The sequence below is a fragment of the Paroedura picta genome, chromosome 3 (genome assembly GCF_049243985.1).
Source record: "Paroedura picta isolate Pp20150507F chromosome 3, Ppicta_v3.0, whole genome shotgun sequence".
In the NCBI taxonomy this organism is placed as follows: Eukaryota; Metazoa; Chordata; class Lepidosauria; order Squamata; family Gekkonidae; genus Paroedura; species Paroedura picta.
The window spans coordinates 169930710-169956157 of record NC_135371.1 but is presented as its reverse complement, the minus strand read 5'-3'; the positions used below and the strand labels follow the sequence as shown (position 1 = coordinate 169956157).

The 25448-nt window shown below is 46.9% G+C and overlaps 1 protein-coding gene and 1 long non-coding RNA gene across 2 annotated transcripts; both read right to left on the bottom strand.

Annotated features, from left to right (window-relative positions):
• Positions 1–6430: 6430 nt before the first annotated feature.
• LOC143831240 (metalloproteinase inhibitor 1-like) lies at positions 6431–14175 on the bottom strand. The gene is made up of 4 exons (XM_077324300.1): positions 14040–14175; positions 12128–12207; positions 7816–7933; positions 6431–6576 (listed from the first exon to the last, which is right to left on the bottom strand). The coding sequence occupies exons 1-4, from the start codon at positions 14173–14175 to the stop codon at positions 6431–6433; spliced, it is 480 nt and encodes a 159-aa protein (XP_077180415.1).
• A 4368-nt stretch (positions 14176–18543) lies between these two features.
• Positions 18544–22650, bottom strand: LOC143831432 (uncharacterized). Its single transcript, XR_013228877.1, has 3 exons — positions 22570–22650; positions 19482–19599; positions 18544–18611 (listed from the first exon to the last, which is right to left on the bottom strand). It is a non-coding gene; the product is annotated as an uncharacterized LOC143831432 (long non-coding RNA).
• Between the last annotated feature and the right edge of the window lie 2798 nt (positions 22651–25448).

Here is a 25448-nt window from a genome sequence, read left to right as displayed (position 1 = left end):
GAGATTGAGACTGGAACGGGATAAACGAACAAGCAGGGAGGAGAACAAGGACTTATGGGGGGGGGGAATCAAATGCGGAAAGTAAAACAGAATCTATTAGATCACTCTCTTCCTTTCACACAGAGGGAGATTTTTGTGTGTCGCTGGTGAAAAGTTCTTTTTAATGGGAAAATGACTCAATGTTTGTTTGTGTGTGTGTGTGTGTAGTTTCCCCATCTCTCCTTGTGTTCCTTTTCTTAGCTTTTCTTGCCTCTGCTTCAAGTCTGTTCCTCACCTCATCCCTTAGTGTTCAAGCTGAATTATTTTTCCAGTTGTCTTCTCTGCCTAATTTCAGTTCTTCACCGCCCATTACAGCACCTTCTCACCTTCCCTGCTCTCTTTCTACTCCCTCACACTATCCCCCCCTTTGCCTACCTCCTTCAGGTAATAAGAAAGAGTATTAAGATAGACTGCTATCACATAAGACGATGGCAGCCATTTTGGATTGCCCAAGCAACAAACAACAACATGGATAGGAGACTAAACCACATAAAATGGCGACCAAATTGTCATTGATTCTAAGCTATTTTGTATCACCTGGGAGCACAGGCATCTTAGAAGGGCAGTGCAGGGCCTACTAGGGGGGTATGTGCAAGGAGCATCAGGGTTCAACCTCAGAGGTTTCTAAGAGCAAGGACCAGCAAGCAAAACCAAAGAAGTTGAAATAAGAGAAGAGCAGGCAACTGAATCTGCAGCCAGTCAGAAACTCACCAACATCAGAGTTGCAGTATTGAACATGGAGGGGTAAATTCCCGTCCTTACAGGAGCAGGCTGTTGTGAAATCGGCCAATGGAATAAGGATGAGGAAGTTCACTGCCAGGAATCCATACTGCTGTGCAGAGCCCATATTCTGATAAAAAGAGAAGTAGCTCAGTCATGACATGGACATGGAGATGGAACGATATTTTTGTTTTGCTTCGTTTTATTTAAGAAAGGTTCTTCTTTTGGCCTTGAGGCGCATACTCTTGTCTGGATCATGGTACGTTGGCCACAGATCACTTTTGGCGGTCTTCCGCCTTCTTGAGTAAAGAATTCTTCCCCGTAGAGACAGATTCTTTCTTGAAGCACAGCCAGGTTTGATCACGGCCAGAGGAGTATCAATGAGGAGACGCTGGGAACATAGTCCTCCATATGGGCTAAAGAAAAGTCTATATGCATGGGTCACATAAATTAGGAGATGGAGCAGGATGAAAAATGAGGGCTGGGTGAAGAGAGAGATGCGGTCACAGCACCACAAAGCCGAAAGCCCCGAGAGCTTTCTAGAAGGACATTGCATTCTAGAAGGATCTCTCAGGTTCGTTCTGCCCAGGGACAGTGGGTTGTAAGAGGAAAGCTGGAGCCCCACTGGAGAGAGCCTGAGAAAAAAGCAGAATGAAGGGGGATGGTTGAAGAATGAAGATTTGGCCACACGGGTATTTCAGGTGTTTCTGTGGTAACATAGGAAATGGATGAACTTTGGGAGAAGGAGGACCCAGTTAGGCCAAGAGATGAGTTTATAAGAACCCCTCACAATTTCACTGGCTGAAAATTTTGATAGGGTCGGAGTAGAGAGGAGTCTTGCCCAAGTACAGCAAGTCATAATCTGGATAGATGTTCATAGATTAGAGCAGAAGAAGAGTTTGGGGTTTGTTTGCTCACCTTGTTCTGCCGTCTTCTTGACGTTTCTTAGCAGTTCGAACTGCAGATCCTGGCCCATCGACTGGTCTATAAAGCTCCCCCCATTTCCTCTTGGCTCTTCCTGCTCTTCCTGGAATTGCTGCCAATGGGGCATGACTGGGGCAGTCTGTGATCTCCCAAACCATGCACACCAGCTTCAAGCATTTGTTGCCTTCTACACAGAGCGCTCTGGACCTGTTGTGGTATTGCACCGTTCCATCGTTATATTATTTTATTATATTGTTATACTGTTACATTCTGTTATATGGTTACAACCACTGTTATTAATTACTCTATGTTTTAACGAAGACTGTTTCCTGTATCGTTGACTAGTTTTAATGTAAACCCCCCTGAGCCTTCGGGGAGGGCGGTATATAAATCTAAATAAATAAATAAATAAATATGGGGAGAGGAGAGGAAGCTACCTTTAACATTGTCCATTGTCCATGGGGTCGCGATGGGTCGGACACGACTTCGCACATAACAACAACAACAACAACAACCTTTAACAAAGGACTTGATGAGAAGCTTTGGATGACTTGTCTAAAAAATTGGTGTGGGTGGTGGTTTTGAAGATGAAGTCTTTAAAAGATTGCACAGTGAAGCTGTGTGTGTGTGTCTTTTGCCAGCACTGGGTTGGGAAATACCTGGAGATTTAAGGGGTGCAGCCTGTAGTTGGTGGGCTTTGGTGTGGGGAGTGATTCGATGGGGTTTACCCTCCACAGGGGCCATTTTCTCCAAGGGAACTGATCTCTGTCACCTGGGGATGAGCTGTGGAACCGGATTCCGCATATTATTATGTTTTGCCCTAAGTTTTCTTTATACCTTCAGGGGATATCCGATATTCTATCTTCCCTTCAACTCCATAGTAACGAAACGGCAGCGATCAATAAACTACTTGATAGCAAGGATCCCGAGCGGACCGCCCGCATTGCAAAATTTTTAGCAAAGGTTTTTAGTATTAACTCCCTGTTTTTAACAAAATTGAGTAACTCTGCCTGACTCTTATCATTGTACCATTTTGTATCTCCTTACCTGTTTTGGTTTTTACGCCAATAAAGGCTTTTTGTATCTATCTAAACCAGGGGATCTCTAGGTCCCACCTGGGGACTGGCATCCCTAACCATGGAGTAGGCCATCTCAGGTGAAAGCCCCTTTTGAAAGAGTAGATGGAATTTTTCTAGGTCTCCATCATACATGGACATCATTGCACGTCTGACAGCCCCGGTTCACTGCTTCCCCTAAATTTCCGCTGGGTTAGTGCCAGCGGAAAGCTTGGGAAAGCTTGCCTTGGGAAAGCTTAAGTTTATTTGGTCATAGGGTCTTCGACCAGAATACAAATGACAACAAACATATAAGGGATAAAAAGATTTTTAAAAACATAATGCTTATGATCCTCATGCATTTAAAACAGTTTATGGGTGTATTAAAATCAAGCTGAAAGATATTGTTATGAAAAATCAACGGAGAAAAAAGGTCAAAAATTTAAGAGGTCAAAAAATTCAATATTGTCTAGTGCGTTTCCTATCCTTCGGGTGAGTTTGAATCACAAACACATAGAATTTCAGCATGTGCAGAGAGATCTGGGGCTTTTCATCGAGGAGATGTTTCCTCGTCAATTCTGCATTGGTTTGACTTGGCATTTCGTCACTTAGTGGGCGAATAAGTTTGTGGTGTTCTCGATTGTAAAATGGGCAGCGGAGGAGGATGTGTCCTATTCAACTTCTTTAAGAGGACAGGAACAGAGTCCCTGTACAAGAGGGATTCTTCTGTGTCTGCCCTCCAGGACTGCAGAAGGCAACAGAGAACATCTAGCCAGGGTGAGGGCTCTTCTGTGTTTATGGAAGCGGATAGTTGATAAATAGGCAGCTGGTGTTAGAGTATATCTTGAAGATGCTGGTGCTGAGAAGGTAGAAGCGCTTGCAATGTCCTTCTGCCAGCCATTTGGTATCTTCAGTTCTTTGATGAGTTGCCTTACCTGAGGGAGAGCCCCAAGGTTGCCAGTTTAATCCCTTGATCTTTAAGCCAGGAAGGAGTCCTGGGTGTAGTCTGCACAGGGCTTTTACCCAGTCCCAGTTCGAATAAATCCCTCCCATCTACATTGAATTTGATTTGCATTTTGTTTTGGGGCGCTTTACATTTTCCCTCTACAACAAGCATCATTGATTCATGGTGACCCATCTTTCCCCCCCCCCCCCCCGCAATATCCTGGAGTGGATATAAGCCTCAATATTTCAAAAACCGAGTTAACTCTGCCTTGTGCCTCGTGCCTCGTGCCTCGAATACTGTAACAAAGAAGTCTTCCCTGATTGGCCAGGGCATCAGTTCAAAGTCTTCTTGGTCCCCAGTTGCAAGGCTTGTCTTAAAGTGATTGTGCTCCAGAAGCCCTAACTTATCTCAGCAGAGATCTGCCTCTTGGTTTTCTCCCCCCCCCCCTCTGCTGTCTTCACTACTCACCCCCCAACCCATTCAAGAAAAGAAAGAAAGAGACCCCTGCTGCTCTTGGCTTCCCCCTCCCGCACGTCTGAATTTCCACAATCAAGTGCAGAACACTTTCTGTTTCAACACAGGGGGATAGAGGAAGACCCGAGTTCAAATCTATCTGAATTCAGCAGGATCTACAATGGAATAAACAAAGAAAGTGCAGAATCAGCCCTGGAGTGTCAGGGGCAGAAGGTCCCTTTGGGGAATTGAGCGTGAAATCACTCTCTGTATCTATAAACCCTGGAAGGACTTGGTCCCTGGTGACAACCACCAGCTCGTAAAGTGATACCTTTTCATCCAACTCCCCGCCATCCCCTCCATGGGAGTCCCAGCATGAACTTGCTCCTCCATCTCCCTCTCTACTCCATGACACTGAATCAGCTCTGCCCTGGGCCATTGCTCCTTAGGCTGTTTCTTCTTCTTCTTCTTCTTCTTCTTCTTCTTCTTCTTCTTCTTCTTCTTCTTCTTCTTCTTCTTCACCATGGCCACTAGATGAATCTTCTCTGCTTCCCAGCTTTCCAGAACTTCCTCCATCACAGATTTCACCTTAGGAGAGCTGCCTCCTTTCTCCTGTGGGGACAACTTGGGGTAGTCCTGTTTGAGATGTCCTTTCTTGTGTCATGGATAACAATCTGCCTTTGGGGGTAGGAAAGTATTCCCCCGGCCTGCTGATTTGGGAGAGGAGCGGACTTGGTTTAGCCTGCACGACTAACCAAGTTTGCTTCCATCGGTGGGCGCCTGGTATGTATGACTGTAACGTCTTAAAAGGATTCATCAGCGGAGGGAATGTCACCTTTCATTCGAAATACAGCCTTTTGAGAACATCAGGCCTTTCCCTCAGGCCCTTGGCCGTATGGCAAGGGCGGTACAAAAAAATCTAATTAAATAAATAAATAACTATGAATTAGACTGTTCAAGACATTTTCACTGGTCAAGTGTAGGGACTATTTGCCAGATTCGGTCCCTGTTCTTCGCCGTCGGGCACACCCAGACGAGGCGCAGGCCGAAAGGTCCGTCCCTGGAAAAGCCACCAGAAAAAACCTGTTTCTCTGCCGGAAATTCCGCTCAAGGTCCATACTAGACAGCATCTTCCAATCTGATACCAATGGAATGGGTACATAGCTCGATGCTTTGGCAAACTGTTATGTCCTTCGACATGCGCGGTTAAGTTTCTGTTGATCCGTAAAATGAATAGAAAGGCTTAGCTGCTCAAGGAAAGGAGCAGAGACCTCGCACTGAGAGGAAAAAGCTTGCTGCCCGTCCTTACTTCAACCAAGTTTTGGAGCAGCGGCTAACGCCCCCTCCCCTGTGACTAGGGTTGCCAGGTTCCCCCACGGGCACTGGTAGGAGACAGAGGGATAGGATTGTCTGACCCAGGTTGAGAAACTCCTGGGGGTTTGAGAGGAGACCCTGAGGAAGGCAGGGAACTCTGTGGGGCACAATACCATAAAGCCCACACTCCAAAGCCTGTATTTCCCCCCGTGGACAGATGACTGTAGTCTGGAGATGAGCTTCAATTCCAGGGGTTCCCCAGGTCCCACCTGGAGGCTGGCATCCCTGACCCTCCGTGGGGTCCAAGGCCACAGAGTCCCCCCTCCCAAGCAGCCCTTTCCTCCAGGGGAACTGATCTCTGCAGTCTGGAGATGAGCTTCAATTCCAGGGGTTCCCCAGGTCCCACCTGGAGGCTGGCATCCCTGACCCTCCGTGAGGTCCAAGGCCACAGAGTCCCCCCTCCCAAGCAGCCCTTTCCTCCAGGGGAACTGATCTCTGCAGTCTGGAGATGAGCTTCAGTTCCAGGGGTTCCCCAGGTCCCACCTGGAGGCTGGCATCCCTGACCCTCCGTGGGGTCCAAGGCCACAGAGTCCCCCCTCCCAAGCAGCCCTTTTCTCCAGGGGAACTGATCTCTGCAGTCTGGAGAGGAGCTTCAATTCCAGGGGTTCCCCAGGTCCCACCTGGGGAGGCTAGCGTCCCATTTTTTGACCGTACCGTATAGGCATAGGACATATAATCACAGATCCCGTTTGGCTTCATCCTTACACCTCTTTCCCCTCCTCCTCCTTTTCCGATATAGGCTTTTGTCGTATGCATTGGTAAGGGTATATCTTTTATTCCCCCCCTCTCTTTGTTGCCATAATAGAATGGGGTCAGCTTTCACATTACACACAACACCTCAGTGGGCAGAAGATCGTTCTCATTTCTTCCGCGACCTTGAAATGTGCATGAAAGCACCCTTTATCTTTGACTTCTGATCCTAGAACACTATCCTCATATTCAGGCATTCGACTAGATCGTCGGGATAGTTTAACAGCAACGATTGCAGCTCTTCGCGAGTCAGGTTTATGACGGGCTTGATGAAGGAGCACACGTCGATGACTACACGATTATCTCTCATCTTTCCTGGTGGAGGGGAAAGAAAGAAAAGCAAATGTGAACACGGATGGGAAAGGCCTAATGGCTTGTTCACAAAGGACGCATTTCCGGAATGAGTCATCAGCACAGCTTGGCTTCCCTGTGAGTGACACCTGAGGTTCAGACCACACAGTATGAAGAAGAAGAAGAAGGAGAAGAGGAAGAAGAAGAAGAAGAAGGAGAAGAGGAGGAAGAAGAAGGAGAAGAGGAGGAAGAAGCAGAAGCAGAAGCAGAAGCAGAAGCAGAAGCAGAAGCAGAAGCAGAAGCAGAAGCAGAAGCAGAAGCAGAAGCAGAAGCAGAAGCAGAAGCAGAAGCAGAAGCAGAAGCAGAAGCAGAAGCAGAAGCAGAAGCAGAAGCAGAAGCAGAAGCAGAAGCAAAAGCAAAAGCAAAAGCAAAAGCAAAAGCAAAAGCAAAAGCAAAAGCAAAAGCAAAAGCAAAAGCAAAAGCAAAAGCAAAAGCAAAAGCAAAAGCAAAAGCAAAAGCAAAAGCAAAAGCAGCAGCATTGGTTCTTATATGCCGCTTTTCTCTACCCAGAGGAGTCTCAAAGCGGCTTACATTTACCTTTCCTTTCCTCTCCCCACAACAGACACCCTGTGAGGGAGGGGAGGCTGAGAGAGCCCTGATATTACTTAAGAAGAAGAGTTGGTTCTTATATGCTTTTCTCTACCCGAAGGAGTCTCAAAGCGACTTACATTCGCCTTCCCTTTCCTCTCCCCACAACAGACACCCTGTGAGGTGGGTGAGGCTGAGAGTGCCCTGAGAGAACTGCTTGGTTAGAACAGCTTTGTCAGTGCTGTGGTGAGCCCAAGGTCACCCAGCTGGCTGCATGTGGAGGAGGAGCAGGGAATCAAACCCGGCTTGTCAGCTTTTCCATCATGCAGAAGAGGCTCATGTTGGAATAACCAACATATAACAGCTGATTTGAATATTAACTACCCCAAATCTTCCAGTGGGTCCAGTAGTTGAGTCAAGGTGCCTTTATTGGCATTAAAAAATGCCAACAGGAACATAATCTAAAAACAAAAACAGAGCTGCAGAATTCAAACCTAAAATTATATAACTAATGAATACTTGTCAAAGCGAGTAATTATAGCATCCTTAAGGAGATTTTCTAAAATTTCTGTTTCTTGATCTGCATTACCAAGAAGAACCTTAGGATAATCAGGGAATTCTGCTAAATCTATTGAAATATTCCAAATCCTCCTTTGAAATAGGTGGGTACAGTACCTGTGACAATGAATTCTGTATTATCGAATGGGCCATTGTGTCTGTATCCACAGGTGCTTCCTTGGAGTTGGGTGTACAGTGCCTGAAGGTTGACCGACCCTGAAGGGGCCTTGAATGTCTAGAGAGATCACAGGATATCATATTTCATTTATCAGGAAGAGTTCATTGCAGGAAGTGAGCCAGAAATTCTCACTATGCTGGAAGGCCTTGAATGCCCCAAGCCATGGCCATTTGTCCCAGAATCCTTCACTTTTGCCCAGACGTGAGTGATCTGGATCCAACATTTAATTCTGCCTTAAACTTTCTGAAAGCATTGTTGTCTCCTAGGCACAGTCTGCACTTACTTTGTTTATTCTATTATCAATCCTGTTGAATTCAGATCGATTTGAACTTGGGTCTCCCCCCCCCATTGAAACAGAAAAATGTTCTGCAGGTGGTTAGGGTAGTTCAGAAGGGGGGGAGCCAAGCATAGCTTCTTTCTTTCTTTTCTTGAAGAGGGGGGAGAGGATCGAAGAAGGCAGAGAAGGGAGAAAAAAATCCAAGACCGACAGAAGTGGAGAGAAATTATTCCTTTAAGGCAAGCTTGTCACATGAGCAGCTTTGGCCAATCAGGGGTTCTCTACCATGGACCAGAGCCCAGATTCAAAACAGCCTGCTTTCTCAATCCGATTCTTAAAATATTGAGGGTTAAAAGCACTCTAAGATATCGCACCATAAAGGTAGTGTCACTCCGGATCAATCCTTCTTGTTGCAGAAGCAAAATTTAAATCGCCCAAAATCAAAACGGAAATCGCATTCAGGGACTGAATTGACCTGGGATTGGAATAAAAGCTCCATGCAGTTTACACCCTAGTATATTCAGTATGTTTTGTCTGACATGTTTTACTGGACAGATATTAATGTTCAGGGAAGCCAAGGGAAAGAAACTAGTGATGCAAAAGGAAAAGAATTTTCAATGGATAAGTAACCTAAAGCCTTTGATTGTGTAGAGCACAACAAATTGTGGCAAGTTCTTAAAGAGATGGGACTACCAGAGCATCTTATTTGTCTCTTGAGAAACCTATATGGAGGTCAAGAAGCAACAGTGAGAACCGGACATGGAATCACTGACTGGTTCAAAATTGAGAAAGGAATTCGGCAAGGCTGTATACTGTCGCCTTGCCCATTTAACTTGTATGCAGAGCACATCATGAGAAATGCGGGGTTAGAGGAGTCACAAATTGGGATCAAGATTGCAGGGAGAAATATCAACAACCTCAGATATGCAGATGATACCACTCTAATGGCAGAAAGTGAAGAGGAACTAAAGAGCCTGTTGACGCAGGTGAAGGAGGAGAGTGCAAAAGTTGGCTTGAAACTGAACATCAAGAAAACGAAGATCATGGCATCCGGCCCTCTCAATTCTGGCAAATAGATGGGGAAGAAATTGAGACAGTGACAGATTTTATTTTCCTGGGCTCCAAAATCACTGCAGATGGGGACTGCAGCAAAGAAATTAAAAGACGCTTGCTCCTGGGGAGGAAAGCTATGGCAAATCTAGTCAGCATCCTAAAAAGCAGAGACATCACCCTGTCAACAAAAGTGTGTTTAGTCAAGTCTATGGTCTTCCCAGTTGCAATGTATGGCTGTGAAAGTTGGATCATAAGGAAGGCCGAGCATCAAAGAATTGAGGGTTTTGAACTCTGGTGCTGGAGAAGACTCTTGCGAGTCCCTTGGACTGCAAGGCGAACAAACTGGTCAGTCCTAGAGGAGATCAGCCCGGACTGCTCCTTAGAAGGCCAGATCCTGAAGATGAAACTCAAGTACTTTGGCCACCTAATGAGAAGGAAGAACTCCTTGGAGAAGAGCCTAATGCTGGGAGCGATCGAGGGCAAAAGAAGAAGGGGACGACAGAGAATGAGGTGGCTGGATGGAGTCACTGAGCAGTAGGTGCAAACTTAAATGGAGGATCATTGTCCATGGGGTCGCGATGGGTCGGACACGACTTCGCACCTAACAACAACAAACCCCTCCGTTTTTTGCGTTTGGCTTTATCATGGGGGATTTGATGAAGTCATATAAAACACAAAATGTATTGAATGCATCATATTTAAACAATTGAAAAATATATTAAATTATATTAAATAGGATGCATTTTATTCCCTCCTCAACGAAACAGAGCATGAAATGTGTCGGGGTTCAACCAGCCCTTAAAGATTCTTTTTCTTTTGCACCCTTTGTAGCTTCTTCTTCGTTGTGCCTTGGTGCAGCCCCCATTTCTGTTCAGGGAAAACCCGTCCCGTCTCCCAGATGGTGCTACTCTGGAAAATGTGCCTGATTGCATGTTCAGATGCTTTCTGATGTAACCTTCCTGAGAAGGAAGACACTGTCATCAGAGGGAAGACCACATTTCCTGTTAAATCCATGGGTTCAAGGAAACCAGGATGGTGGGAGTTTGAAAACCAAACTGGAACTAAACGAAAAGCCCTCAACATATATACAAGTGCAGACAAAGTATCTTCCCACCAGTTTGCGTTGTTGGTCAGTTTCAGGTTTATACAAGAGTATAAGAAGGACGGTCTAATAATTCAACCAAACAGAGAGAAAAGGACCTATCCACTGGCAATACAATAAAGATATTCATAAAAGAAAGAAAAGTGTCCTTTTTTTTTGTAGTTTTCCTTATCTGTTTATTCTGTAGGACTTCTGTCAAAACGGAATCCAGGTAATATCCGTTTTCCGTGAGATTCTTTCCTCAGTGACAAGTCCTCTGAGTCTTCAATATTTTTTATCAATTTTATAGGTATCGAGAATTTAAACTTTATGTATAATCATAATTATAGAGCCTCTTGTGGCGCAGAGTGGTAAGGCAGTGACACGCTGTCTGAAGCTCTGCCCATGAGGCTGGGAGTTCAACCCCAGCAGCCGGCTCAAGGTTGACTCAGCCTTCCATCCTTCCGAGGTCGGTAAAATGAGTACCCAGCTTGCTGAGGAGTAAACGGTAATGACTGGGGAAAGCCCTGGCAAACCACCCCGTATTGAGTCTGCCAAGAAAACGCTAAAGGGCGTCACCCCAAGGGTCAGACATGACTCGGTGCTTGCACAGGGGATACCTTTACCTTTATAATCAGAATATAATACTAGCCACAGGCTCACATAGGTATGGGGATACCTGTCTGTATTGACACGTTCCCCTGTCCACTTGCTATATATTCCCACTTTCATGTAGGGAGTTCTTAGTCTGAGGAAGAGTGCTTGCACTTGAAAGCTCACACCTTGAATAAATCTTAAAGGCGCTACTGGATTCTGATTCTCATGTGATTTCCATGTGATGGTTATCTATTTATTGTATTTAAAGCAATGATATGCCACCATTCAACCTAACTTAGGCACCCCAAGCACTGAACAATCAAAGCAGTGTTCAGGCACATACGAGTATGTACATTTAAAATACTTCAACAATGAAATGTATCAACCCACAAAGAGGAAAGGAGGCCAACGCTAAAAGGCCTTCACCAGCTGACAGTAAACGAGAGAGGGAGGCTGAAATATCCTCTTCCAGAATTTGGACTCAGTGACCAAAAAGATCCTTACTAGGGTTACGGCTGACTAGCCTCAGATAGCATAGGCACCCACAGGAAGGCCTCTGAAGATGACCAGAGTCATAGGACAGGTTTAGATGAGAGTAGGTGCTCACTCCTTAAGGTATATTGGCCCCAAGCCATAAGGTATTGTGGTTCTAAGGTTAAATCATGCCCCACATGACTCTGGCACATCTACCTTCCTTTGCAATCATTTTCCTTGTCTCCTTGAAAAGTTCATATTTTGGATCCTGCCTTCATTAGTTCAATATGTTTTGTACTAAAGTTCCACTCCATTAAGGTAGAAGTTCTAGCCTTCCAGGAGCCTTGCTTGTTACTCTGTTCCTTCCAAATGCTATCTGTTTGGACAGAACTACCTTAGTTCAGCAGTGGAAAAGGCTCCCTAAGGTAGTTCAGCAGTGGAATAGTCTGCCTAAGGAGGTGGGGAGCTCCCCCTCACTGGCAGTCTTCAAGCAAAGGTTGGATACACACTTTTCTTGGGTGCTTTAGGATGCTTAGGGCTGATCCTGCGTTGAGCAGGGGGTTGGACTAGATGGCCTTTGTGGCTTCTTCCAACTCTATGATTCTATGATTCTAGAACAGAGAGTCAGTGAGGAGATCCCAGCATCCTTCCTGAGATAGAATTAGAGCTTTTCATCCTCCCGTCATCATTTCCAGGAAATGGAGTTGCAGCAAGAGCTGTTTGGGGATCAGGGACCTTGTTGCCTGTTCCAGCGGGAAGGAGAACTTACCCGGGTGAGTTTAAAGTCATAGCGCGCCCAGTACCACTCCGGATCTCCTATGACGGCATTCACAAATTCTCCCTTGATCACTGTAAAAAGACATTGTGGATTACAGCATACATTCTGTTCTCCCGGCATCCGCTATTATTAAAATCAACTGAAGTCTACATATGTACAGGGACCAATCCGTATGGATGCACCTCAGAAACGTCAGCCATGGTTTCAGGGATTGGGACCTGTGTGGTTTCTGCTTTCTCTTGAACAGGGATAGTCAACCTGTGGTCCTCCAGATGTTCATGGACTACCATTCCCATGAGCCCCTGCCAGCAAATTGCCCCTGCCAGAATTGTAGTCCATGGACATCTGGAGGACCACAGGTTGACTACCCCTGCTCTTGAAGACCCAGCCCATCAGCACTCCCAGTTAATATCTCTCATCACAGTTGGTTTCCTGAGGAAACTAGAATCTTCTGCTCATTCCAGGCTTCGACCTTCTCATCTGGTGAGTTGTTGGGTTAGAAGGCTTTGGATCTTGCAGAGCATTCCGGAATCCATCAGGATCTATGAATCTCTGTGGATGGGCGTAAATGGGAGAGGGGAATCCACAGTCAAGCCTTCAGGACACAGCGGTCTGAACATGGCGCTGTATTCGTTGCTATCAGATCCACCTCTAGCATCATGCCAAAGATCAAATCCAGAGTGGGGCCTACTTGATGGGCGGGGCTGGTGTGGTCCTACATGCCAGCAGGTCTGGGCCCAATCCAGAGGCTGGTTCAACTGCATGGACATTGAACTCCCCCAGGATAAGTCATGGGCACTGCAATGCCCATCCAGAGCCCCCCTCTAGCAGGCCTGACAGGGCATCTGCCCGTGCACTTGGCAGGCAGTATACCAGCCAGATGGCCAAGCTCTCAGCCAAGTTCCATCCGAGGCCCACAGACTCAATTCCTGAGATGGCGTAGGCAGGGAGTACTCTGAAGGAGAAAGCCTGATTTATTTCAACTTCTATGGATTTCATTGCTGGCTCTTTGGTGCCAGTTTGGTGTAGTGGTTAGGAGTGCGGACTTGTAATCTGGCATGCCAGGTTCGATTCTGCGCTCCCCCACATGCAACCAGCTGGGTGACCTTGGGCTCGCCACGGCGCTGATAAAACTGTTCTGACCGGGCAGTGATATCAGTGCTCTCTCAGCCTCACCCACCCCACAGGGTGTCTGTTGTGGGGAGATGAATGGGAAGGCGACTGTAAGCCGCTTTGAGCCTCCTTCGGGTAGGGAAAAGCGGCATATAAGAACCAACTCTTCTTCTTCTTCTTCTTCTTGCACTTAGACATCTCTTGCCCTCTGAACCCTGATGCTCCTTCCACACACACACACCCCCCCACTAGTCCTGTATTGCCCTTCTATGTTGCCTGTGCTCTCAGGTGACACAAAATAGCTTAGAATCAATGACATCTTGGTTGCCATTTTTAGGTGGTTTGGTCTCCTACAACGATATAGGCTAGATGGCCTGTATGGCCCCTTTCCAACTCTATGATTCTATGATCCAATGTCGCTGTAATGGGTGGTGGGGGAACTAAGGCCAACAAGACAACTGGAAAAGAGGGTTCAGTCACCACCAAGTATACTGCAGAGACTTCAATTCCCCACCAACCATCACAGAATCTTCTCACCTGGTCTCTGTTTCCTTCCTTGAAAACGACTGCAATCTTATAAGACATTGCCAACCATTTTGGATTGCACAGGCAATAAACAGCAACGTTGACAGGAGACCAAACAGGCAACATAGAAGGGCAACACAAGAACTGGTAGGGGGTATGTGCAAGGAGCATCAGGGTTCAGAGGCCAAGGGCCAGCAAGCAAAACCATAGACGTTAAAATAAAAGAAGAGCAGGTCACTGAATCCGGAGGCAATCAGAAACTCACCGACATCAGAAGCGCAATATATCCTCGGGAGGGGTACTTGCCAGCCAGTACAGTAGCAAGCTGCTGTGGAATCTGCCAACAGAGTAAGGATGAGGAAGTTGGCTACCAGGAATCCATACCGTTGAGCAGATCCCATTTTCTGATAAAAAGAGAAATATCTCAGTCACGACAAGGACATGGAGGGCAGATATGGGTGGAATTCAGTGTGTTCCTAGCATACTAAGGCCCATTCCGCACACATCGGATAATGCACTTTCAATGTGCTTTGACAGCTGGATTTTCCTGTGCAGAACAGGAAAATCTACTTCTAGAATGCACTGAAAGTGCATTTCCTGTGTGTGCGGAATAGGCCCAGGCCTACCCAATTGATATCATCTTGGGGTCTCACATCTTTAACCTTTGGTAACGTGAAGAGAAAAGTATGGCCATATGTTCAAATTAAATGGTATTTTTTGTTTGCTTCTCTTTATTTTTAATAATAATCTGAATTAGGGTACGTTGGCCACAGATCAGTTTTGGAGGTCTTCCACCTTCTTCAGTTAAGAATTCTACCCCATAGATACAGATTCTTTCTTGAAGCACAGCTGGGTTGGAACATGACCAGAGGAGTACCAGTGAGGAGACACTGGGAACATAATCCTCCGCATGGGCTGAAGAAACATCTATATGCTTTGATGTGAAATGATGTGAAATGGGGAGATGGGGCAGGGTGAAAAATGAGGGCTAGGTGAAGAGAGATATGGAATCACAGCACCACAAAGCCCAAAGCAATGTCCTGGGAGCAATTAGGACATTGCATTCTAGAAGGATCTCTCAGGTTGTTTCCGCCCAGGGACAGTGGATTGTAAGAAGGAAGCCAAGCCATAGCCCAACTGGAGAGAGCCTGAGAAAAAACAGAGAGAAGGGTGATAGTTGAAGAATGAAGATTTGGCCACATGGACCTTTCAGGTGTTTCTGTGGTCAACTTTGGAGGACGACCCAGTTTAGGCAAAGAGAATAGTTTATAAGAATATCTCAGAATTTCACTGGCTCAAACTTTTGATAGGGTAGGAGTAGAGAGGGGTGTTGACCACGTACAGCAAGTCAGAAACTGGATGGGTGTTCATAGATTAGAGCAGAAGAAGAGTTTGGGGTTTGTTTGCTCACCTTGTTCTGCCGTCTTCTTGACGTTTCATCACAGTTCGGACTGCAGATCCTAGCCCATCGACCGGTCTATAAAGCTCTCCCCATTTCCTCTTGGCTCTTCCTGCTCTTCCTGGATTTGCTGCCAATGGGACATGACTGGGGCAGTCTGTGGTCTCCCAAACCATACACACCAGCTTCAAGCATTTGTTGCTTTCAGAATTCAGAATGATTGGGGGAGAGGAGAATTTGGAGGAAACAAAAACAGTTACCTTTAAAGAAGGATTTTGGGAGAAGTTTTGGATTACATCCCTAAAGAAGTGACGTTGGTGGTTGTTTGGAAGTTTTTAAAAAAGTTGCACAGTGAAGCTGTGTGTGTGTGTGTGTGTGTCTTTAGGGCAGGAAACTAGGATTTCCAAATCTGGATTGGGAAATACCTGGAGATGTTTGGGGGGGGGTTAGAGCCAATAGTGGGCGTGCTTTGGGGTGGGGAGTGATTTCAGTGGAGTTTAATGTTCTGGAGTCCACCCTCCACAGGAACCATTTTCTCTGAGGGAACTGATCTCTGTCACCTGGAGATGAGCGGTGGAACCAGGGGATCTCCAGGACCCACCTGGGGACTCGCATCCCTAACCATGGAGTAGGCCACTTCAAGTGGAAGCCCCTGTTGAGAAAAGTAGATGGTATTTTTCTGGATCTCCCTCAGACGTGGACATCACTACATGTCTGACATCCCTGTTCACTACTTTCCCTGAATTTTTTCTCTTAGTGGTCATGTTCTTGGCTCATAAATAAATAATTAGACCTACTAATGAGTTCTTCTCATCACCTTGACCTTCTAGCCTAACCTTTGTTACTGCTCAGTGCTATCCAGAAGAGCAGTTTGGGGTGTCAAGTCAAATTGCTACTTGTCTCTGTTTATAAGAACCACTATGAGTTATTTCCTTCTTTGCTAAGCTGCTGGTATCTCTTTTGGCCTTGGATAACATACTACCAGGAGTATTATGAGTTTCTGATAGGTGTAGTTGCTTGGATGCGTTCCAGTTGTTGATTTCTGGTGGAGAAAACCAGAGGTTGGAATACTCCACCCTACGACGTGTACATGGAATCCTTGACTGTAGGACCCTCGTTCAATCCAGGTGAGCAATGAAGGCCACATCCACCCCTGTCATTTATGTATCACCACACTGCTTCCCAGGCCCTCTGGAACGTGGCCATGATTTGTTAAAAAATAGACTTTAAATTCAGTCATCTACAGCCAAGTTATCATGTCCCCAGAGAGTTTTCAAGGCAAACGATGAAGTAGAGATGGTTTTCCATTTCTTTCTTCTGCAAAGTCCTCCATGGTAATCTCAAATCTAAGTACCAACCCATCTTAGCTTCCATGATTGGACTATAAGATACCATTCCACACCCCCAGATACAACTGGTCTTGTACCGGTGTAGAATTTACCATTTTGAGGGGATTAGTTATGTCATCTATTACATTTTGTGGTTGGTTTGGAGATCTGAAACTGCCTTGGTTGCCCAAGATGACACAATGGGAGGAGGACATGAGAAATATGATCTCTGTCATGCCTCCATCTCCTAACGAGCCACCAGAAGCCCTCCAGTCTGCAGCAGACTCAAATGCCGAGCCTGTGTGGAACAGAACATCTTATGGGTCAGGGGATGGCAGTGCTGAGGATCTGACTGGGGACCGGGACTGGCTAGACCCACTGGATAAAGTTGAGGAACAACCGGATCCAGAAACTGACCCATCTCTTCTTGCCTGCACCACCAGGTCTGCAGCAACAGGTCCCATCTAGCCCCAAAGTATCACCAGAGAGCCAGTGAAGGCTCTCCAACCTTATTGCTTTAAGGAGATCAACTTGACGGTTGGTATGAAGTCAGTCCCCATTGGGCCCAGCTGAGACACCTTCTTCATATGAGGACTAGGTTCCGGGGTAAGCCCTTTAGTGCAACGGTAGTCAACCTGTGGTCCTCCAGATGTCCATGGACTACAATTCCCATGAGCCCCTGCCAGCAAAAACTGGCAGGGGCTCATGGGAATGGTAGTCCATGGACATCTGGAGGACCACAGGTTGACTACTCCTGCTTTAGTGCATGGTTTCCCCACCCAGTCAAGATGTATTTAAGGAGAGACATGGAGCAAGCCTCTCTGTGGACACAATATGTGTGTTCCTTGCCCATCTACCTAGACATCCAGGATTCCTGTTCACTGCGGCAAAGCTCTGCCCCACTGAATCTGGTTCCTGACTTTGGCTTGACTCTTGACTTCCTTTCAGATTCCTGAATGCGGCTTGGCTCTTGACTTCACTCTTGTTTCGTGACTCTGGCTTGACTCTTGCTTCTGCTCCCCAGCTACTCAACCATGGTATGGCTTTGGAAGTCTCTTTGGTGTTTGACCCCAGCCTAGCTCTCGACTCCACACCCTACCTGTCTCCCTTGGTGCCAGTGAAGAAAACCAGCTGGTTTCAGGTGGAGGAGCAGGGAATCAAACCCGGCTTGCCAGATTAGAAGTCCGCTCTCCTAACCGCCACGCCAAACTGGCTCTATTGATTCCTGGTGTGCGGCCTGGCTAGCAAAATTTGCTTCCGTCGGTCAGTGCCTGGTATGTAGGACTGTAATGTTGTAAAATGATTTGTCAGTGGAGGGCATGTTACCTTTCATTCAAAATATTGCCCTTTGAGAACATCAGGCCTTTATCAGTAGGCTGTTCAAGACAATTTACTGATCAAGCTCCTCCCTGTAGCACTGCTGAACACCCCCCCCCACTTATGACTAGGGTTGCCTTTCCCCATGGCCACTGTCAGGGGATAGAGGGATAGGACTGTCAGACCCAAGTTGAGAAACTCCTGGAGATTTGTGGGTGGAGCCTGAGGTGGGGGACAATACCATAAAGCCCAACCTTCGAAGCATCCATTGTCTCCAGGGGAACAGGTATCTATAGTCTGGAGATGAGCTGTAATTCTGGTGTTTCCCCAAGACCCACCTGGAGGCCAGCATTCCTACTTCGATGACCCTACCTTATCGGCACAGAACGTATAATGGCAGATCCCATGTGGGGCGTCACCCACATCCCTCTTTCTCCTCTTCCATTTCACAATTGGTTTTCGTTCTATGCATTGGCAAGGGTCCATCTTTCATCTCACCCCTCCCTTTTTTTTTGTCACCATAGAATGGCGTCAGCTTCCATGTTACCCAGAACATGTCAGTGGGCAGAAGATAGTTTTCATTTATTGGCACTTCTGCACTGTGCCTGAAAGCACACAATCTTTGACTACTGGTGCTAGGTCCCCGTGACTTAGTATATCTTGGACTCCAAGCATTCCTTGAGGTCTTTGGGATACCCCATCTCTAATCCTAGCAGCTCTTCATCAGACAGGTGATCCCATTTCTTGATGAAGGAGCATACGTTGATCATGATGCGACGAGATTTCGTGTGACCTGTCGGAGGGGAAACAAAGAAGAGCAAAGGTGAACATGAAGGGGAGAAATCTAATGGCTCGTTCCCAGAGGACTCACGCCAGGTATGAATCAGCACCACTCCTCCGTCTCCCAGTGAGTGATATCTGAGGCCCAGATTGCACAGTGTCTGTGTCTGATGTGATCAGTCCAGGTGTCTTGGGCTCTCATTTCCTATAGTCAACCGCTGTGAGGAATGTCAGTTTGTAAACTCCAGAGAACCTGTGCTGTTGGCCCAAATCAAAACCTTCCCTGTAGGGACTTAGGTGCATAATTTGAAAGATACGGGGTGCCAAAGCACATATTGTGCAGTCTGATCCTCATCATGATGACTTCTGCATGGCAACAGATTTACCTTGAAGAAGAAGAAGAAGAAGAAGAAGAGTTGGTTCTTATATGCCACTTTTCTCTAGTGTGCGGCATTAGGAAGAAGAAGAAGAAGAAGAGTTGGTTCTTATATGCCGCTTTCCCCTACCCAAAGGAGGCTCAAAGTCGCCTTCCCATTCCTCTCCCCACAACAGACACCCTGTGGGGTGGGTGAGGCTGAGAGAGCCCTGATATCACTGCTCGGTCAGAACAGCTTTATCAGTGCTGTGACTAGCCCAAGGTCACCCAGCTGGCTGCATGTGGGGGAGCGGGGAATCGAACCCGGCATGCCAGATTAGAAGTCCGCACTCCTACCCACTACGCCAAACTGGCTCTCAAACTGGAAGGTTGAGAACCACCGTTTTATACCATCATAAAGGAGATTTGCTGCATTTTCTGTTGTTTCTTGCTCTGCATTATCAAGGCAATTCTGCGAAACGTATGGAAATATTTCAAATCCCCCCTTGAACTAGGTGTGTACAGTACCTGCAATGAGATATTCTTCGTCAGTGAAAGGACCATGGTGTCTGTATCCGCAAGTGGATCCATGAATTTGGCTGTACAACCATTTAGTGTTTATCGGATAATCAGGGACCTTGAAAGTCTAGGGAGATCACAGGAGAGCATATTTCAGTTATCAGGAAGGGGTCCCTTGCAGGGAGTGGGTCAGGAACTATTTCCACTATTTCTGGAAGGCCTTGAATGTCCCAAGCCAGTGGTCCCCAACCTTTTTGAGGCTGGGGACCAGCAGGGCAACGGCCCGCCCGCGCATGCCGTGCATGCACAGCCCGCCCACGCATGCGCACATGCACCATGTGCGGCCGAAATCACATATGCGCGGAACTTTTGCGCATGCGTGCATGCGCGAAAGTGCCGCACATATGTGATTTCGGCCACACATGGTGCATGTGTGCATGCGCGGGCGGGCCGTGATTCCCTCTCCCCCCCTCCCGCAGTAGTTTTTTACCCTGGAAGTTTTTTACTGCGGGGGGTGGGTGGGGAGAGGGAGCTGCGGCCTGGCGCCATGGCCATTGTGGCCTGGCACCAGGCCGCGGGCCGCGGGTTGGGGACCACTGTCCCAAGCCATGGCCATTTGTCCCAGAAGCATTCACTGTGCACAGACTTGAGTGATTTGATTTGAGTGATTTGAATCGACACCAAAGAGTTCACACAAGAGAGAGGCTTTTTATTAGAGTTGTGCTCTCCAGCGTGCTTTGGCCGCTTCGGTGCGCGCATTTAATACGCTAATTCAGTGGTTCTCAACCTGGGGGTTGGGACCCCTTTGGGGGATGAACGACCCTTTCACAAGGGTCACGGCAGGGCAAGCAGCTTGGCCGGGGGGGGGCATCATCCACACAACAGCCTTGCAGGGTAGATCGAGATAGAGCGTTTGTCTGTCTGGAGCAGCGGAAAAGAGCGAGATCGGCATGGTGGGACGAGAGGCAGAGCTGAACTGAGAAACCCCAGAAGAAAACCAATTTATATATAATTATGGACAATGGATCTCACGCCATTGGTCAGTTTCGGTTTAATTTCTGTGGAAGAACCCTTGCATAGTTTTAGGGTTGGGGGTCACCACAATATGAGAAACTGTCTTAAAGGGTCGTGGCATTAGGAAGGTTGAGAACCACTGAACTAAATACACATCTCTGATGCTTCCTGCAGGACATCTGGGGTTTTGATGGTTGTAATTTATGCGATTTTGATGGTTTGATGTGGTTTTATGATGTTTTTATGTTGTTGTTTTTTTATTGGATGTAAACCGCCACAAGCCAGGTCACAAAGGTAGCATGGCTGGCATTTTACCGTCTCCGCCAAGCCAAACTACTAGCGCCCTACCTGGCCCCGGAACACCTAGCCACAGTGATCCGTGCAACAGTCACCTCTAGACTGGACTTCTGTAACTCGCTCTACACAGGCCTGCCCTTAGCCTTGACCTGGAAACTACAGCTGGTCCAAAATGCAGCAGCCTGGATCCTCACAACAACACCGTGGAGGTCCCACATCCGGCCCATTCTCCATCAATTGCAAGGGTCACCAGTTGAATTCTGGATCAGGCTAAAAGTTCTGGTAATTACCTTCAAGGCCATGCGCGGTCAGGGCCCAGTGTACGTGAGGGACAGCCTCCCTGCCTACGCCCCTCAAAGAGTTCTACACTCTGCCACCACCAACTGGCTAATGGTCTCTGGAGGAGGAGGAGGAGGAGTTGGTTCTTATATGCCCTAAAGATGCCCACCTGGCTCGACCAGGGCCAACGTATTCTCTTTTATGGCCCCCACCTGGTGGAATGAGTTCCCAGAGGAGATCAGGGCCCTGACAGAGCTTAAACAGTTCCACAGGGCCTGCAGAAGGGAGCTCTTCCGCCAGGCATTTGGTTGAGACCAGGCATAACCAAGAACATCTGAAGGGGCCCTGCTCCCTCCCTCCCAGAATTCGATCTGTTCGCCACCTTTCCACCCAACTGAGGCACCCCAAGCACTGAACACTCAAAGCAATGTTCTAAACATATAAGTATATACATTTAACACGTTTCAACAATTAAATGAAACATGTCAACACACAAAGAGGAAGGGAGGCCCAAGCTAAAAAGCCTTCATCAGCTGACGTTAAACAGCAACAGAAGGAAGCTGACAAATCCACTTCCAGATTCCAGAATTTCGGCTCAGTGTCCAAAAAGCTCCTTCCTTACTTGTGTTGCGGCTGACTAGCCTCAGATAGCATAGGGACCTACAGAAGGGCCTCTGAAGATGACCAGAGTGGTTGGACAGGTTTAAATGAGGATAGGCTCTCACTTCTTAAGGTATACTGTCTCCAAGTTATAAGGTATTCTGGTCCTAAGCCTAAATTGTGCACTATATGGCTCTAGCACAGTTTCCTCCCTTTGCAATAACTTTTCTTGCATCCTTGAAAAGTTCATATTGTGGATCTTGCCAACAGGGGGTTCTGTGTGTTTTGCACTAAACCAGCGGTCCCCAACCATCTTGTAGTTGGGGACCGCCTCCGAGGGTGGGAGAGAGCCGGCGGCCCGGCCACAGCAGCTGCACGTAAACGCGCACGTGCAGTTGCCGCGCATGCACGTTTTCGACACTAGGTGGCGCTAACGCGCATGCGCAGAACAGCCGCGTGTGCACGTTTTCGCCAGCAGGGGGCGCAAACACGCACGCGCGGCGGCTCCACGTGTGCACGTTTGTGCGGCCGCGCCTGCCTCTTCCCCCCCTCTCGCTGCGGGGGGAGGGGAAGGCAGGCGCGGCCGCTGGCGGCCCGGTACCATGGCCTTAACGGCCCGCGGACCAGGCGGCGGACTGGGGGTTGGAGACCTCTGCACTAAACAATTGCACCCCATTATGAAACATTAGAGATGGCAGAAGTCCTAACTTTCAAAGAACCTTTCTTGTTACCCGATTCTTTGCAAATATCTATGTTTGGAGAGAAGGGAGAGTCAGTGAGGAGATCCTAGGATCCTTCCTGAGATAAAGCTCTTCATCCACCCAGCATTGCTTCCAGGAAATATAGTTGTAGCAAGTGCTGTTTGGAATCAGGGACCTTGTAGCTTGCTCCAGCAAGAAGAACTTACCTGGCTGGGTACGAAGTCATAGCGCGCCATGTACCAATCAGGATCTCCCCAGCTGGCATTCACAAATTTTCCCCTGACCACTGTAAAAAGACATTGTGGGTTATAGCTTACATTCGGCTCTCTTGGCCTCCATTATTATTAAAATCAACTGACGTCTACATATGTCCAGGAACAAATCCATATGGAATGGCAGCCATTGTTTCAGGGATTAGCAACTGTACCGGTTTCTCCTATATCTTGAAGACCCATGCCATCAGCACCCCCAGTTATTTCTCACATAACAGCTGGGCCTCTTCTGCATGAGGGAAAAGCTTATGAAAACTCACTAAATACATTGTTGTTTTTCTGATCTCTGCACAGAAGAGTTAACTTACTCTGCAAAACTGATTTTGCTCTGCATGGTGAACTGCCTCTTCGGTGCTTTAAGCGTCTTTTAAGCGTTGTTTTTGAAAGATGCTTTTCATTTCTCTCCTGCCTGCCTGAGACGGACTATTATCCATGCAGAGAAGATCTTTAGTTATGCAGATTAGTGACTGCATTTGAGAACAAAGCAGAGTTGGCAAGACTACGGGGGGGGGGCAGGGCTATAAATTGTTTCATGCAGAGAGCATTGCAATGTAGTTTTTCAACAGATTATATTCAATGCAGAACGACGATTGTAATATAATAAAGCGGTCTAAGCTGGTTGTTTTTTAAACTCTTTTATTTGGCTCCATGCAGAAGGAAACTAGAATCCGCTGTCCCAGAGAATCCTACCTTGGCTACCATGGATATTGGGATTGTTACACTCTAATAGAGAGTGTAAGCTGCTGGAACCATTCTCATCCTTACCACTGATACCTTCAGATTTGTCAATAGATTGCATCTTCAGAATGATAGCATTGCCTTGGGTATCTCCATGACATCACAGTCCTCAATACCTTCCTGTACTTCAGATGTTTCAGTACCATTTTCATCATCTGAACACACAAGAAGGAAATGCTTGAGAGGTTCCTGTAGGGCTTTAACAGATTTCACTCCACCTTCAACCTGGCCCTCAACCATTCCAAAAAACAGATGTATGACTCTGCTACAGTGCAATGGATGTGAGAGCATCACTGGGAAAACCCACTGATGCTTTCTTTTGAGCTACTACCCTGAGAATGCCATACACTATACAGTGGCTACAGACCAGCAGTATGTTGCAACCATATTTCTTTTACTTCCTTGGACGGAAACTTCAAGGATTTACAACTCCAGATTTTGGGATTATTGTATCAGCCAAATGAAGTAAAGAAATATAGAGACAGGCTTGTACCCAGAATTAGACTTCTACAAGAAAAAAACCCCAAAGAGAAGAAGAGTTGGTTCTTATATGCAGCTTTTCTCTACCCGAAGGAGTCTCATAGCGGCTAGCAGTCGCCTTTCCTTTCCTCTCTCCACAACAAACACCCTGTGAGGGAGGTGAGGCTGAGAAAGCCCTGATATTACTGCTCGGTCAGAACAGCTTTATCAATGCGGTAGTGAGCCTAAGGTCACCCAGCTGGCTGCAAGTGGAGGAGCAGGGAATCAAACCTGGCTCACAAGATTGGAAGTCCGCACTCCTAACCACTACACCAAGCTGGCGTCCACCAAGCTGGTGATAATTGAACATCCCTGGTTATCACTTGTCATCTCAAACTGGTTCTGCGGCAGCCTAACTTGGGTAATATACCTGTCTTGCAGGAGTTGGGTAGCAATCTTTCTCTTGCTTCTAGGCAGGTATTTATCAGGTGTTTATCAATAACAAATACTCCGTGTTACAATATCCCATGAGTGCTCAAGGAGCTCTTCTGAGCCCTAGTTCAGTGTATGAAAGTATAGCCATGTCATCAGCATACAATGATATAAAAATTGTTCTTCCTGCTATTTTTGGCAGGTGGAAATCAGAGTTCACAAGGTAGTGCACCATGGAGTTGGTGTAAAAGTTAAATAATAAAGGAGCACCCTAGTTTAACTCCTCTTCCAGTTGGTATCAATTGAGACAAATGACCTTGTGGGATATATCTCATAGTTATAAAACTATCATATAGCATGCATATTAGTAGAAAAAGTCTATGGTCGACAGTAGATGTTTCTAGTTTCTGCCAGAGTCAATTTTGTTGAATGCTGTCGAAGACCAGCTTGTAATCTACGAAGGCGACATAAAGTGCTCCATGTTAGTTGGTGGGGCAAGTTCTTTTAGGGTGTCACGGTTCTCAAGATTGGAGGCTGCAACTCTTTAACCACTATACCATGTTCTTTGACCATTATATTTTCTTCAGGTGCAATATTCAACACGTGTAGTGTGCAGGATTAAACAGAATATTAAGAATATCCTGCAACAGCATGGGAGGAGATGTGCATTTAATAGGAATTTCCAGGAATTGCCCAAATACTCTCCTGATTGGCTCTTTGGAGACTTCCTGCTCCATTGGGCACACTTACCCCTGCTTGTCTCTTTAATGGACTGAATGCAGAACAGAACAGCTTCTTTCCCTACCATGAGGCCTGCAGCTCTGGGCGGCTTACCATCTTTCTCCATTGGAAAAAGGACTGTTGTTGTTGTTGTTATGTGCGAAGTCGTGTCCGACCCATCGCGACCCCATGGACAATGATCCTCCAGGCCTTCCTGTCCTCCACCATTCCCCGGAGTCCATTTAAGTTTGCACCTACTGCTTCAGTGACTCCATCCAGCCACCTCATTCTCTGTCGTCCCCTTCTTCTTTTGCCCTCGATCGCTCCCAGCATTAGGCTCTTCTCCAGGGAGTCCTTCCTTCTCATGAGGTGGCCAAAGTATTTGAGTTTCATCTTCAGGATCTGGCCTTCTAAAGAGCAGTCAGGGTTGATCTCCTCTAGGACTGACCGGTTCGTTCGCCTTG